General features: G+C 34.7%; 1 protein-coding gene across 1 annotated transcript in view; it reads right to left on the minus strand.

Annotated features, from left to right (window-relative positions):
• Positions 1–4228: 4228 nt before the first annotated feature.
• Positions 4229–15070, minus strand: part of LOC144440982 (sarcosine dehydrogenase, mitochondrial-like) — a 17350-nt gene continuing 6508 nt past the window's right edge. The window contains exons 5-16 of the mRNA XM_078130477.1: positions 13927–14132; positions 13315–13444; positions 12576–12753; positions 11295–11436; positions 10882–10962; positions 10288–10401; positions 9757–9895; positions 9278–9403; positions 8050–8197; positions 6677–6933; positions 5879–6047; positions 4229–5548 (exon numbers count right to left, since the gene is read on the minus strand). Of these exons, the coding sequence (XP_077986603.1) occupies positions 5230–5548; positions 5879–6047; positions 6677–6933; positions 8050–8197; positions 9278–9403; positions 9757–9895; positions 10288–10401; positions 10882–10962; positions 11295–11436; positions 12576–12753; positions 13315–13444; positions 13927–14132 (2009 nt within the window). The 3' untranslated portion in view covers positions 4229–5229. The remainder of the gene's footprint in view (positions 5549–5878; positions 6048–6676; positions 6934–8049; positions 8198–9277; positions 9404–9756; positions 9896–10287; positions 10402–10881; positions 10963–11294; positions 11437–12575; positions 12754–13314; positions 13445–13926; positions 14133–15070) is intronic.

A 15070-nucleotide genomic window follows, 5' to 3' on the forward strand; every position in this document is an offset into this window, starting at 1 on the left:
ATTTATACAATATCACTTTTTTTTGCATCTCTGAAATGTTAAATTTTATTTTAATTTCACATGGCATAAAGGGACACAGGGTTCCAATAGTGTATATGATAATATGATTCAAGTTATGGAAAATGTACTTTTCTTTTTTTGACTTTTATTTTCATCTTTATCTTCAAGGAAAAAGTTATACTTCTTAGGACTTTGTAAGAATTAGAAATTGAAAAGTAAAAAAGTGTATAAATTATTTGCCATTAGGATGGCATTATCACAAACTTTATTGTTCTAGGTGTTAGTAAATTGTAATATTAAAATGACTGCAACTAATGTGGCCATATGGATGAGGATTGGGTACTTATTTTGGATTTTGTAATTTACAAATCAATTTTATCATGACTTCCTACTTGAAAAATCAACAACAAAAACATTTACCAAGTCTGTGTTTGTAACTCAATACATTGCAAAAAGCTAAAATATATATATATAAAAAGTTTGTTATTGTATGTACAATAACAAAAATTTCACACACTTATTTAATCTGTTGCCATTTATTGAGTTACAAACACAGACTTGGTCTATGTTGTTTCACATTGATTTTTCAAGTAGGAAGTCATGATAAAATTGACTTGTAAATTACAAAATCCAAAATAAGTACCCAATCCTCGTCCATATGGCCACTTTAAGAGTACACAAGATAACTAAATTTTTATACACTTTACAGTTAAAACATAAATCCTCTTGAATAGTCTAGCCTTTCAAAAACGTTTTTTTTTGTTTTGTTAAGAATACAATTGTTATTACTAGGTGTATATGTTGTAACATATATCTGATGATGTTTATACTTTAAAACGGTTAAGTCAGGCTGTGTCAAATGTTTTTTATAATAATCTGTAAGTTCTATTTTATACCAGGGAGGGAGCAGTACACCATATTCAAGTCATCTGAAAAACAAAAGATTATCTATTCTGCCCTCTAGGAGTGCTGTTTCAATACAACGTGTTTACAGTTGTATGGGCATTGAATCAAGATATCCTTTAAATAATTATTTTTCAAGTGTTTCACAGTCTTAGCCAATGATATTCTCAGTTGGACCATATAGTTCTGCTTATTTTGTTTTCAATGTTGTAATTTCTCTGATCTCGATATGATAAGACACATAGTGCTGTCTGAGCCATATTAGTTGTCATCGGATTGGCATCCATGACTAAAGTTTCAACCCTCATTTTCCCTAATTAGGTGACCTGTTGTAACACTTCTTTCAAAAGTGGCTTCAGAGTGAGTAAATAGCATATGGCAGATTCAATTTTGATACCCAAGATGATTTTCTGAACAACTTTACCTCAAAGTGAAGGTACTTCATAATCCTTCCTGTACTGTTTATAATCCATAATTGTATTCATATAACCTTCAGTGATTGGCTTAGACCATACCATGTGGTATGGACTATTGACCTATAGTGACCTCAATTTGCATATAGGGGACACATCCTAGAGCAATATTCCCATTTAGCATGGAAGTCGTATTCGGGATTTCCTTTGACTATGGAAAGAATATTTGCCTGAGAATATGATGTGTCATAAAACACATATTGCCTGGCCTTATTCAGGCACTAGTAGATGTCATATTACCCCTTGTGCTGTTATGTAGCAATCATTTCAGATAGCTTTCAGCCTTGGAAAGTAGTTACTACATAAAAGCATGAGGGGTAATATGATGTCAACTAGTGCCCAAATAAGGCCAGACAATAAGTTTATATTATGGTCTAGATCTAGTCATGGTTATACAAAAGACAAGTGTTATGAGCTTTATCAGCTATCACATGATGTAGATTATGAAGTTTTCCATTAATCATCAATACAGTAAGTTATTATTGGAACAAAATGGGTGACACCAAAATATTTCACAACTGTCATAACATCAGTGCCAAACTGTCACAATTCCTGGCCGTTTAATGTTGCCAATTTTCTTGTTCTTGCCTCCTCACTCCCCCCACCATCTTCAGGACTTGGTTTGTAAGTTTCTGCACCTTTTCAGTACATTAATGTAAGAACAATAAAGTAGTTAAAATCTGTTTATGTTCTAGAACCCTGCACAATATGAAATCAAATTATTGTGGATGTATAATGTAAGAGTAATATTTATCATAACCTAACTCATAATTTATGTTAAGTTTTGGTGATAACATTAAGCTGTTAAATTCCAGTTCAACAAAGTATGTAAAGAAAGTCTTTTGTTTCCAGAAATTTGTCTGCACATCGTAATTTAGATTTAGATGACAAAAATATATTACTAGAAGAAAAAAATAAGAAATGTTTAACATTTTCCCTGCCAAAAAAAGTTGCATATTTTTCAAGTTTATCTGTAATTTTTTACACATCTCAACTTTATTTTAGATTTGAATGACAGAAATATTCTTTATGTATAAATTGGTGTCAAAATGTTGGTGTAAAAGGGGGAACATTTACCAAGGAATGATAAAATTATGTAGTGTATGTATGTTCATTATGAATGGGGTTAAAGGTCACACAAATAGTATTGATTGTAGTCTCGGTTACCCAGACTCTCACCACTGGGGGCACTGCCTACACGACCACTCAGACGAGTCAGGGGAAACCACGTTTCAACTATCCCACATAGGAAGTAGCTTCGAGAGCAGTGCATGCTGGGGAATACTTCACGTCCAACATTGTAGGCTAAACAATTTAGATACTTTCTTGACAAGTTAACACTTCTCAAGTGAGTGATACATTTTAATTACAACAAATAGGCCTCACAAGCCCACTTCTTATCACTTGGAAGAAATATATTCTGTGACTTTCGGACAGGGTAGTTGAAAAGTCTCTCATCTGGGTAATGTCGTGGAAGAGCCCACAGCAGTGAAAGTCTTGGTAACCAAGACTATATAAACTGCCACTGTATCACTCACACATCAATGGTACTTTGTAGAGTCTAAACTAACAGTACAAATAATTTTGTAAACTATGTTTTTGGGTATTAATGGGGCAATGTACCATGTTGTCATCGGTTACAGATTTTATTCAGACTAGTATATATAGAGATTAAAGTCAGTGATGGAAGTGAGATCTTAAAAGTGTAATAACACTGTATATCAAAGATGATGATATCACTAGCTCCAACTCGCCTTTTTCATTTCAATAAGTTTTCTTGGGATTTGTATGCTAAATCACATTTTTGTAACAAATTACTATTATCCAGTTCAAATTTTTCTCATGATCTTCTTCTCTCTTGTAAATATGTTCAATTTTACTGTCAGTTTCAGAGCTAAATTCATTTGTGAAATACTGTACATTGTGCAATGTTAAGAATTTTTCACTGCATACAAATAAAGTTTTGTAATAACTTATACATGTATCACCATGCGAGAAAACCATTCAGAATGTCACAGATCAGGGAGTGAATTTTCCTAGATCACTCTGTCTACCTCTCTCAGTCTACCTCTCTACTTGCTCTTAGACTCTCACTTTCTCTGTCACCACTAAAGTGAAAGTCTCCATATCTCCACAGAGACTAAAAAATAAAACTTGCATGAGTCTTTGTTATTACATTCATTTTGCATTTACTTCAACCCTAAGACGTTTAACCCTGTCCAATATGTAAAGTGTATTTTTCTCATAAATGACTAACAAATACATATGACTCAACTTTCAACAAAGCCAATGATCTTGGAATTTTCTATAAAACTCAAAAAGTCAAAAATAGAAAGGAATTCTACTGGAAGAGTATGAACATTGAAGGAAGGTATATAGAAATTCCCTCATTCCCACACTACTAAAACCACGAACCTCGTAACAGCACGAGGAATTTCCATTTTGTTGGCAGACAGTTATACAATAGCTTGCAAGAATGAATTGACATCAAAAAATCACAAACTACAAAATGCAACTATTAAAATAATTCTATTATTTTCTTAGCAAATTAAGTTTCCATTACAAAAAAAAATCTATTCGGCATTGACTATATACAGTGTATTGAATTTGCAACAGACCAATATTAAAGTTGTCATGGTAACAGTCTGTAATAATGAAGTGTTCATAATAGCAAATTGTGTACTCTATAGGAAGAAAACTAGTGTCAATACCCTAAAGCCACATAAGGTGAACATTTGTGTAAAGTTCAGAATTTGTTCTCTTTAGTTTCATGATCTATCTTCATAGTGTACATACATACATACATACATACATACACATGTGATATGACAATCTCCAAATGATCTGTATGCATCCAGCAAACACTATAGATATTTAAAGTACACACAAAATATCATTCAATTTCAAATACAGAGAGAACATTAACAAACTTAAAGACACAGTTTGTATTAGGATTCAAATTTTGGTGTGAAGGAGAGCATAGACATGTAGGGATCCTTTCCAATGTCTGTAAGTACAGCTATAGAAAAAAAAATTGACCCTGCTTCACAGATTAAAATTTACACTAATGCAAGAACGTGGCATTGAAACCTTGGCCTTTAAGGAGTGCATACAATGCTAAATCCCGTCTACATTACATTAAACCCCCATGTTTGAATCTCATTGACTTAGATTAATACACTACTTATCCAATCAGTGATGCCATATGGATTACTCATACTGTTTGCCACACCTAAATATTAATCCTAATCTGACTCTGGCCAGTACATTTGTTACTCATTGCCAGTTACAAAATCTAAAACTTACAAACAGTATTACATGTAGTTTTAGTTGTTATTTCATTCCAATGCAACATTTACAGTAACTGCTGACAATAGTTACCATAGTAACAGACTTTATACTATGTACTTGTATCTTATACAGCCTCTTCAAAAGTACAAATGACATTCCAGGAAAGACACTTTGTCTTCAATAATTGAGTTATTTTGTATATCAACATTAAAAATGGTGAGATCTTAGATAATATACATCGTAAATCATCTATTATGTAGGTATATATTAAGGCCATCCATATAAATTTTATTGTTTAACAAATTTTATAAATTCAATTTCTGGTACATACCCAAAATTCAGCTTTTCCATGATTAAAACAGTAATGTACCCCTGAATGATTCCCTGTCAAACTTGTACAATTTTTACATTATCTCCAAAAGTTAAAATATGTTGCAATACCATCCTTATAATAGTTCATTTCATTTGGTAATATGGTAATTAACATGAAAATAATCAAGCTAACCGAGTTTTTAAAATGATCTGAGATCAAAATGTATGAAAGAGCTTTGTTATCTTCCCTTTATACACCAGACTCAGCTGCTTTCAGTGGTTCGGGTATTGTAATTGTTATTCCATCTTCATAAATGCCCTTGATGCGATTATTTTTAGGATCAAAAGGTGATTTTATATGCAGTGTTGCTGGAAATGTTTCTCCCATACTTTCTATTTGGTAGTCTCCCTCCTTCAAGTAGGCATTATTGACAGTGGCTCCTTTGGGATCACTCACATATCCATATGCGATTGTCTTACCAATAGCAAAAGCATACTGTGCAGTACGAATGAAACCAACAACTTCACCATTTCGCCAGATAGCTTCAAGTCCATGGAGGGGAGTGTATCTGTTGGGGGGCAAAAAAAAATTACAGAAGTTAAAATCAAACATTGAAACTTTGCATCCATTTTTATGGAATTGTACTGGTTGGTATTTTGTTACAAAGTTACAGAAAATAATAATAAAGTTTATTGTTATAGAACACAAAATAATTGAAAAATCACTGTTTTAAAGAAACATACCAACAAAAGTATTACTGGGGGCTTCTTGAATAATGTCTACGATATTATCAGTTAATCAGAATGTCTATAACTTTAACGTCAAAGGCTATATACAGTTGAGAGAAACTTTAATTGTACATCAATTTTATAAAGTATCTTTTCCCAACTCAACTTACCCTTCCACAGTAAAACATCCTAACTTCCTTTTAAGTCCATCCTTCTTTTGTTTTTCCAAAGCTTCTCTTCCAAGGAAAGGTGTGTCTTTCTTCAATTTACATGTAAAAGCCAGGTTAGCTTCCAATGGGGTGTCATCCATTCTAAGATCTGCATGCCAATGACGATAACCTGCCAACAATGGTGGAACAATACATTTTACTGATAGTTATACTAAATAGACAAGTTTTTTTTAGGGTTTTTCCACAGAAAGTTGTTACTACTATCATAAAGTTCGGTTACATATAACACTCTTAGTGGTCAAATGATTGGTCTAAGGACAACTAGGTACTGACTTTGAGACATGACGACCAAGATTTATTTATTTATTAATCTTTCATATACAGACACCATTTCAGTGCAATAGCACTGTTCTCCCAATGGAACCTGTTGATAGACATATACATGACATTTTTATGCAAACTTTACTGGACAATAGGTTCATAACTAAATACAAAATTTCAGACCTGGCAGCTCTTGTGAGTACGAGTTGATAGTCAACAAGATTGAGGACATAATTAATAACATGACTGCAGACAGTTTCATTGGGTTAAAACAGTCCTGTTAACATGAAGTGAGGTCGAAACAATCGGGACATGACAAAGATGAATATAAATACATAAACATACAAAATATTGACTAGATCTAGAATTGACAACTACTAGTTAGTATCAAACAACGTCTTACAAGGTTTGTGAAAATAGTGTCCCCTTAGTACAACACAAGGAATTTAACAACATGGTAATTCATTGTAATGTTACCTTTTTCTGAACTAAGAGAATCAATGGCACGATAACCAGCATTGGTTATTCCATACTGAGCACCAATGGCCATGATGGCTTGGTACACATCAACACAAGACTCCCTAGGTATATGAAGTTCCCATCCCAATTCACCAACAAATGTCAGTCGTATAAGTCTCACCAGGTGGCCAGCAATTTTGGCAAGTTTATGTGTGGAAAAAGGGAAGCTTTCATTGCTGAGGTCTGTTTGGGTTAATTTCTGCAGAACTTCTTTGCTGTGGAAAAGATCATAAACCATTTGTTATTCATTTTGGGAATGAGTGTGTACGACACTACAAATGAATTCTCACAAATATGTATCATGAGGCTAACTTACACATTGTCAACAGAAACATAGATGTTACTAATTAAACAGTACAGTATAATATTTAATAGTTTCTTTTTGGAGGAGAACTTTTTGTCCAAGATTTTGTCACCTGCATGGTTCTATTAAACAGTAAAAATGCTGCGTAATCTTTTATTTATACTGGACAGTTGTTTAAGTTTTCAAAAACTTGTTTCCCAAGAAGTTCAGTGAGGGCCACCACTCATGGATTTAGTGTTAATACAGTCTGGAGGAAACCCAAGTGAGGGGCAACCTGCATTGTTTTGGTAAAATTTAGTCAAACTGAATGACGTCACTCTTTTTACAGAGTGATACATTTCATCAAACCCCAGCTGACCTAGGTTTGAACACTGACTGTAGAGGTAAAAGGTATATAGTGTGGTTTTAACTACTCAGCCACCGACAACCTTCTACTCAGTCATATACTTGATTTTTGACATTTGAGGCAAAATACAACCTTTCAAAATCTCCAAACAAAGTTTGTTCATCAAAATTACACAAGAATATAAATTATCATATACCCAGTATCGACTCCATGCTATTCAATGGAAAGCACGTGCATCAAACCAATGCAATAATTTTCTGTATGTACAGCAAGTGTCACGTTTATCGATATCTGTTCACTCAGTGATTTGGCTTTGATAATTTCTTCATTGTATTTACAGAAAAAATAGTATTTCACTATCAATGTATGTGGTTGTGTGATTCAGGTGATGTTTCTGTGCCACTACAAGGAGTGTAATTTGATAAAACCTTTATGGCCCAGATATGGATTTTTCAGACCTTGGTAGTTTTGTTTTTAATACACCGTACAACCTTGGTCCACAAAAATCCATATCTGGGCCATAAAGATTAGTATCAGACTATCAAGGCATAATGACCATGTGTGTTTTACCCATGAGGACCCTGTACACTGATCATACCCCACATCATCAGATTTATCAACCAACTCACAGTGTGTGTGTGTGTGTGTGTGTGTGTGTGTGTGTGTGTGTGTGTGCCTTACCTATGAGGACCCTGTACACTGATCATACCCATATCATCAGATTTATCAACCAACTCACAGTCAAACTTCATATCTTGAATAACAGTCAGAATGTGGGAGTAACTCTGCTGAGAATTACCACCACCAGCAGCAATGTAGAATGCTGCACCTAGTGAGGAAATGAAATCAAATTATAATTAGTGTATGAGGTAATGTTTATTCACAAGGTGGGATGTCAATAGTCTGTCCAATGTAGGAAAATATGACATTCCACCAATCTACAGTGACATCATCACAGAAGGTGAACAGTTAGATGTACACAACTGACAAGTACTTTCACACCTGAATTTACATATATTGAAGCTAACCTTTTCACACCTCTGGTGACTCAACACCTCCAGCAAATTTGTATCATTCTGTCAGATCCAGTTAGACACTGAAGAAGGACAAGTGACTTGTTTGAAACATGTCTGTTTCTCAATCAAAAGTGGAAGAGAACTTGTGTATGAATCTTAGTGCTTCCATGATGAACATACATAGTGTTATCAAAGTATAAACCTACAAAGTACAAACCATCGTCTTGTGACAGACCCCCATGGACCCTAAGAGCTACGGAATTAGCTGGTTGATTGTAACTTAATGGACCCCCATACCCTGGAATACGCTTGTTTGGTACCTAACAGACCGCAATGGAATGGAATACCTTGCTTGAAGGTAAGCTTGATTAGAGGTAAGCTTGATTAGAGGTAAGCTTGATTAGAGGTAAGCTTGATTAGAGGTAAGCTTGATTAGAGGTAAGCTTGATTAGAGATAAGCTTGATTGAAGATTAACAAAATCCATTATAATCTATAAAATATTCCCATCTCGTAACAAATGAATGAACATTTATATTAAATAGTGCCACCTAGTGACAATAGTTCATAGTTTTTTTTCAGATAAATACTAGTATGTACCCTTTGGTGAAGACCTGTAATAAGATCAACTCCCATTCTAGGTCATCCTGGGTCAATTAGACTTTAAAGACCCATGATTCAATCCCTGGTACTCACATTAATGTAATGTTATCCATATCAGTGAAGCTATAAGGATTAGATAGGATTATATGTTTGGATTAAGCTCAGCATGACAACTGTATTTCAATCCTAATCCAACACAGGCCTTTAAATTAACACTTATGTAAATGTCCACTACTATACCACAAGAGGGCGCTGTTCCCCACATGGCTATCCCTAACATCATTGTACCTACCACTGGATTTTGGTGCTAAAACTGTACCATGTTCTCCTTCACCTGGACCAGGCTCCAGTTTACTCACTGTCAAATCGCTCTCAACACCTCCATTTTTGTTACACATACATGTATACACTGTTGACCCTGTGTAGACAAATACACACATAAAACTATTTCAACACCATATTTCTGAGAGAAATATTGTTTTCAAGCATCACAAAATATTTTATTGGTACGAGTATATCACTTTTAAGTTTACCAAGATGATGATGCACTTTTCACATACACAAGTCTTGATAACATACATAATTATACATATATGCAAATGATCTACTTAATATGCAAATAAGAAATGACATTTCATTGTCAAATATAGATTTTTGACACAAAAATTCTTTTTGCTACATGAATATCTACTAATATGCAAGCTAAGATTCAAATGTTGAAAACAAATCTAATGATCTAATCAATATGCAAAATGAAATTGTTGAACTTACCGACAGGCTTGGATAAATCATTAGTAAATATATAATCTACAGCTTTCTGAGCATCAGGTCCAGTCAGATAAAACTTGCCAAAATAAGACATGTTGAAGACTGCTACCCTTTCACGGCAGGCTTTCACCTCCTCTCCAATCTACAGAGGTAAAGAAAACCAAAATACTAGCCATTCATTGGCAGTAAACCTATGGCAGCACCAGTGGCATTTTTCAGCATGTAACATATATTCTGCATAGAAACCAGCTCTTGTTGCTTTTCACATTTAATCATGTATTTTGACAACTTCAGAATCAATCTCAGTAAGTTTAAGGTGAAACTCTGATAACATGAGATTTTGGTGACTGATTGAGACTTGGGGATTTCAGAATAGATTATTCTCGTTTTAATGTTACTTGAAGAGATAGTTACCAGCTAAAAATGTACAACAACTCTAAATAACTGATTATGCAAAGTAGAAATATTCACATGACCAATCAGATTTCACTTTGGCATTCAAATGATCAGCAAATCATGTACTTAGTAACTTACAATGTGATGATGTGGTGGCCATTCAAATGTGTATTCATCAGACAGTCTGTTCTCATATTCATAACCTTCATGTCTTGGAATGTCATAGGAACCATAAAAGTCATAGTCCAGAAGCTGAAAATAATATAGAGTTTAAAAAACATTAAAAGTTATCAACTTAAACTTTAGTGTCAAGTAATCAAACCATTCATATTACACTGACTTTCATTATCTATCTGTCAACCCATCACTGTCATATCTGACTGTCTGTCTGTCTGTCTGTCAACCCATCACAGTCATATCTGACTGTCTGTCTGTCTGTCTGTCAACCCATCACTGTCATATCTGACTGTCTGTCTGTCTGTCTGAGAAAAACAGACAGGCAGGCTGGCAGACAGACACAGACAGACAGACAGACAGACAGACAGACAGACAGACAGACAGACAGACAGACAGACAGACAGACAGACAGACAGACAGACAGACAGACAGACAGACAGACAGACAGACAGACACACACACACACACACACACACACACACACACACACACACACACACACACACACAATGGTATGAACACATTCAAACTATTACAAGTATAAGTACAACTCACAGGAGCTGGTTTTCTTGCAAACCATCCAGGTCTTTCCCAACCATGTCTTTCTTGGTAAACACAACCAGCATCTTGTAAAACCTAACAATGAAATATAATATGTTCCATTATCTCACCATGGCACACAGAAATTTCTACATAGCAACAAAAGTGGCACATAGTAATTTCTACATAGCAACAAAAGTGGCACATAGTAATTTCTACATAGCAACAAAAGTGGCACATAGTAATTTCTACATAGCAACAAAAGTGGCACATAGTAATTTCTACATAGCAACAAAAGTGGCACATAGTAATTTCTACATAGCAACAAAGTGGTTCCTGGTAATTTCTACATAGCAACAAAGTGGTACCAAATGTGCAACTCTAGGTGTATGTATCACATTTGAAATGTTTCCTTGTAAGTTGCTTACCTTGTGGAAGGGGTCTATCCTTACATCTCTGCCGGCCAATGGTTCATCATGAGGGAAGACCATACTGTAGTTCTTGGCATATGCCTCATGACTTCTATCCTTCACCCATTTGGGTTTGTCAGTCAGGCAAGTTGGGAAACGTCTTGAAACAAAACCAAAAGTTTTTTTAATGAAAACATCATCATTTTAGCTCGAATTGATCTATACATTTGTCATTGTTATTTGAAGTGTTCATTCTTGTACATCATTACTTCTATTCCACTGTGTCCTCTGATGGAAGACAACATATTTCTGTCTTGGGTCAAAACAACAAAACCGGGTTTTCTTGTGAGTCAGTATATATTCAGAAATATGGGTTCAAATAATTTTATGTGTCACAAGAAGTTTTGTTGTGTGTCAAAGTGGTTTAGAAGATGCACTGCATAACAGTATACATGGATATGTCAAGAGACGTACTTGATGGTAACAGGACAATTGCCCCCGAAGGACAATTGCCCCCCGGACAACTGCCCCCGAAGGACAACTGCCCCCCGGACAACTGCCCCCCGGACTACTGCCCCCGAACGAAAAAAAAAACTAGTATTACAGATGTACGGGTTTGTACAAACACAAACACGAAGTCATTTTTTTACTGGAAAAGATTTATTTATTATCAGTTCAATACAAAATATACAGGTAACAAGATAGAAAACGAGTCAAAAGTAGAAAAAATATTGAGACTCAGAATGTACATTCTCGTAAGACTTTGGTGACAGTAAATGGTGACTCGGCTCGGTTTATCATGACCAGCCAGTGTTTAAAACTGTAAATTGTGGGCTATTCCCCGAAGAAAATCTAGCACGTGACGATTATCACAGATGACAATAGAGTAAAACGTGCAAATGTTAATGTGAATGTAGTGAGTATAATGTACGCAAGTTGCGGCGGTACGTTGCCGACGGTGACTTTTTAATGATTGACAAACCCGTACATCTGTAATACGATTTTTTTTTCGTTGGGGGGCAGTAGTCCGGGGGGCAGTTGTCCTTCGGGGGCAATTGTCCTTCGGGGGCAATTGTCCTTCGGGGGCAATTGTCTAGGGGCAATTGTCCGGGGGGCAATTGTCCGGGGGGCAGTTGTCCTAGAATCGTACTTGATGTCAGATTTCATATACATGACATGACTTCACATCACATCACATCACATCACATCACATCACAACACATCACATCACATCACATCACATCACAACACATCACATCACATCACATCACATCACATCACAATGTAAACACTACTCACCTGATATCATAGCTATACATGTCAATTTCTGGTCTGCCATGGACCACCCAGTGAGCCAATTCTTTTCCACACCCACCACCTAACATCATACCACTACTATTAAAACCACATCCTAGATAAAAACCTCTCACTTCTGGTGATTCTCCCATCAATGGTTTGTGATCTGGAGTAAAGGATTCTGAAAACATTGGGAAAAAAATTTGAAAAAAAAAATAGACTAATGAGTACATTTCAATCTTTTTTGTTGATGTGCATAGTTTATTATCAAAATAAACATGTTTGTAAATTTATACTCAACAACTTTGAAAGCTTTTTTAAGAAGACTTTAACAACATTTTTTACCAGATAAATATACCCAGTCTGACCAATGTGTTCTCTAATGAAAGGCAAATTTGTTGTTGCTTGAACTTCACAAATCATAAAAATATCACTGCAAAAGTTGACTAAGACAATGTGCAACTAACTGTAATATGCTGTTAAGCCTTAGAGTAATCACTACTGCCATCTTTACTTGAAATGAATTTGTTGTGATTCTTCTTTAGTCAAAATTACACCAAAAAACACTTTTTTCACAGAGACCCAGAGTATTAGTGATTGAAATAAGGTCCATGTTTTGATGAATACACTTTTCACCCAAAATTATTAAACATTATGGTAATATGTTATCTAGGATTATACTTCCCTTATGATTACATAACAAACAATGCATCTGACTCAGTTGTTTTCATTGTCAACCTACCTGGACCACATACAGTGGATTTTATGCCAGTTGTTTCTAAAATTGGTACCCTGTTTATAGCGCCCTCAACGTGTTGCATGAACACATCCCAGTCAAGGTCAAACAATGAGAAGGCAAAGTCTGGTTTCACCTAAAATTTAACGTAAACAACAGTTTTTCAACTTTACTTTCAGTTTGGGGTCTATTCATTAATGTTTTGAATGATTTTCATCAATTGTCATATTCTGGTTTTTTTATGAATATTTGGGGATGGAGTGTATACTATATACTTGACATGTTTCTTATCATCTATATGATCTATATCTGTATGAAACAGCCAAAATTGGCAAAATCAAAATTAACAAATTATTGACTTCATACACATCAAAGTAAACACACAACGGAAACTGCCACCAGTGTAAAAAAATCTTTGAAAATCAGGTCATTTTTCTTGGAGTAATACTGAACGGAAATCATAGTGGCTAAAAAGATCACCTTTTTCTGATAAACAAGCAGCACAGAATTGAAAGCACAAACATTTTTAAGCAAAGAAATGGTCTATACAAAAAGACACACCGTTCAAAAACAAAGTAATTTTTTAAATTTCTGATAGAGGGCAGTGTTCAAACTTACATCATCCCAAAAGATTGGATTTGGTTCATAACCACCTACAGAGAGCCCATCACCTTGTACTTTGAGATAGATAGAGGCATCATGATCTCGGATATTTGGCATATTAGATACACCTTCTACTCTCTCTGTAACAACATATGCATGTTTCATGGCAACCAGTGGAACATTCACTCCAGCCATGGCACCAATTTGAGGACCCCATACACCTGGAAAAGTAATATAAATTATAAGTGAATATCAATAACCATTTGAAAGACTGTCTATAGTTTTCATCAAAACACTACATTAAATACTCTCATTGCTTTTTTATATGGAACAAATATTCAGGGCAATGTCATCAAAGGAAAAGGTGCCAGATTGAAATAAATAGTATTATATTAATTTTCTCCAAGAATTGGCTCCTGACTCCATGGAGTACAACTTGCAGAGTACATCCTCATATTTCTGAATGATTTTCATTTGAATGCTATAGTTGTTTTGCTAGGATCACAAAAAATATCTTGTCAAATGTTGTCTTCTGACAACAACATACATAAAATGGTACATGTTCAGTGGCAAAATTTCTTGAATTTCAAATTCTAAAAGATTCTTATCATTATAATTGATGGACACCTCAAGGACATGTGTTCCTAAAAATACCTATGAAGTTAAAGAGTCTGGAAAGAATTTGAAGGAAGTTAAAGGTTCATTTGACATTTTATAACTTTACCTACTATTATCAACTGTCTCTTTGCTGTAACTGAACCCAATGCTGTACATAAATGAATTTTAATATCTTAAATATTTCAAAAAGTTGATCATAAAATTTCTGTATAAATTATTTTATATTGTGATATTTTTCATTCTGACTGAACAATGCATAATTGTCCAGAAGTGTGATGGCATGTGCCTCGGGGGCGAAAGCTTAGCTTGTGGTCCTTTTAAAATAAGAAAAGAAATTTTTGGGTACACCATCTTGTTTTTTTAAAGACATCAACAATTTTGTTATTTTCCCATAGAGTTAACACAATACTTGGCAGCCATATTGGATTTGGCAGCCATATTGAATTCTGAAATGACTAAATTTTGATATCACTTTGACCTCTATTTCAAAAATATGTTTGGTGACCAGACTTTTCTTGATTTTAAGTGAGACTCGATTAGA

This window comes from Glandiceps talaboti, chromosome 10 (genome assembly GCF_964340395.1).
Source record: "Glandiceps talaboti chromosome 10, keGlaTala1.1, whole genome shotgun sequence".
Taxonomy (NCBI): Eukaryota; Metazoa; Hemichordata; class Enteropneusta; family Spengelidae; genus Glandiceps; species Glandiceps talaboti.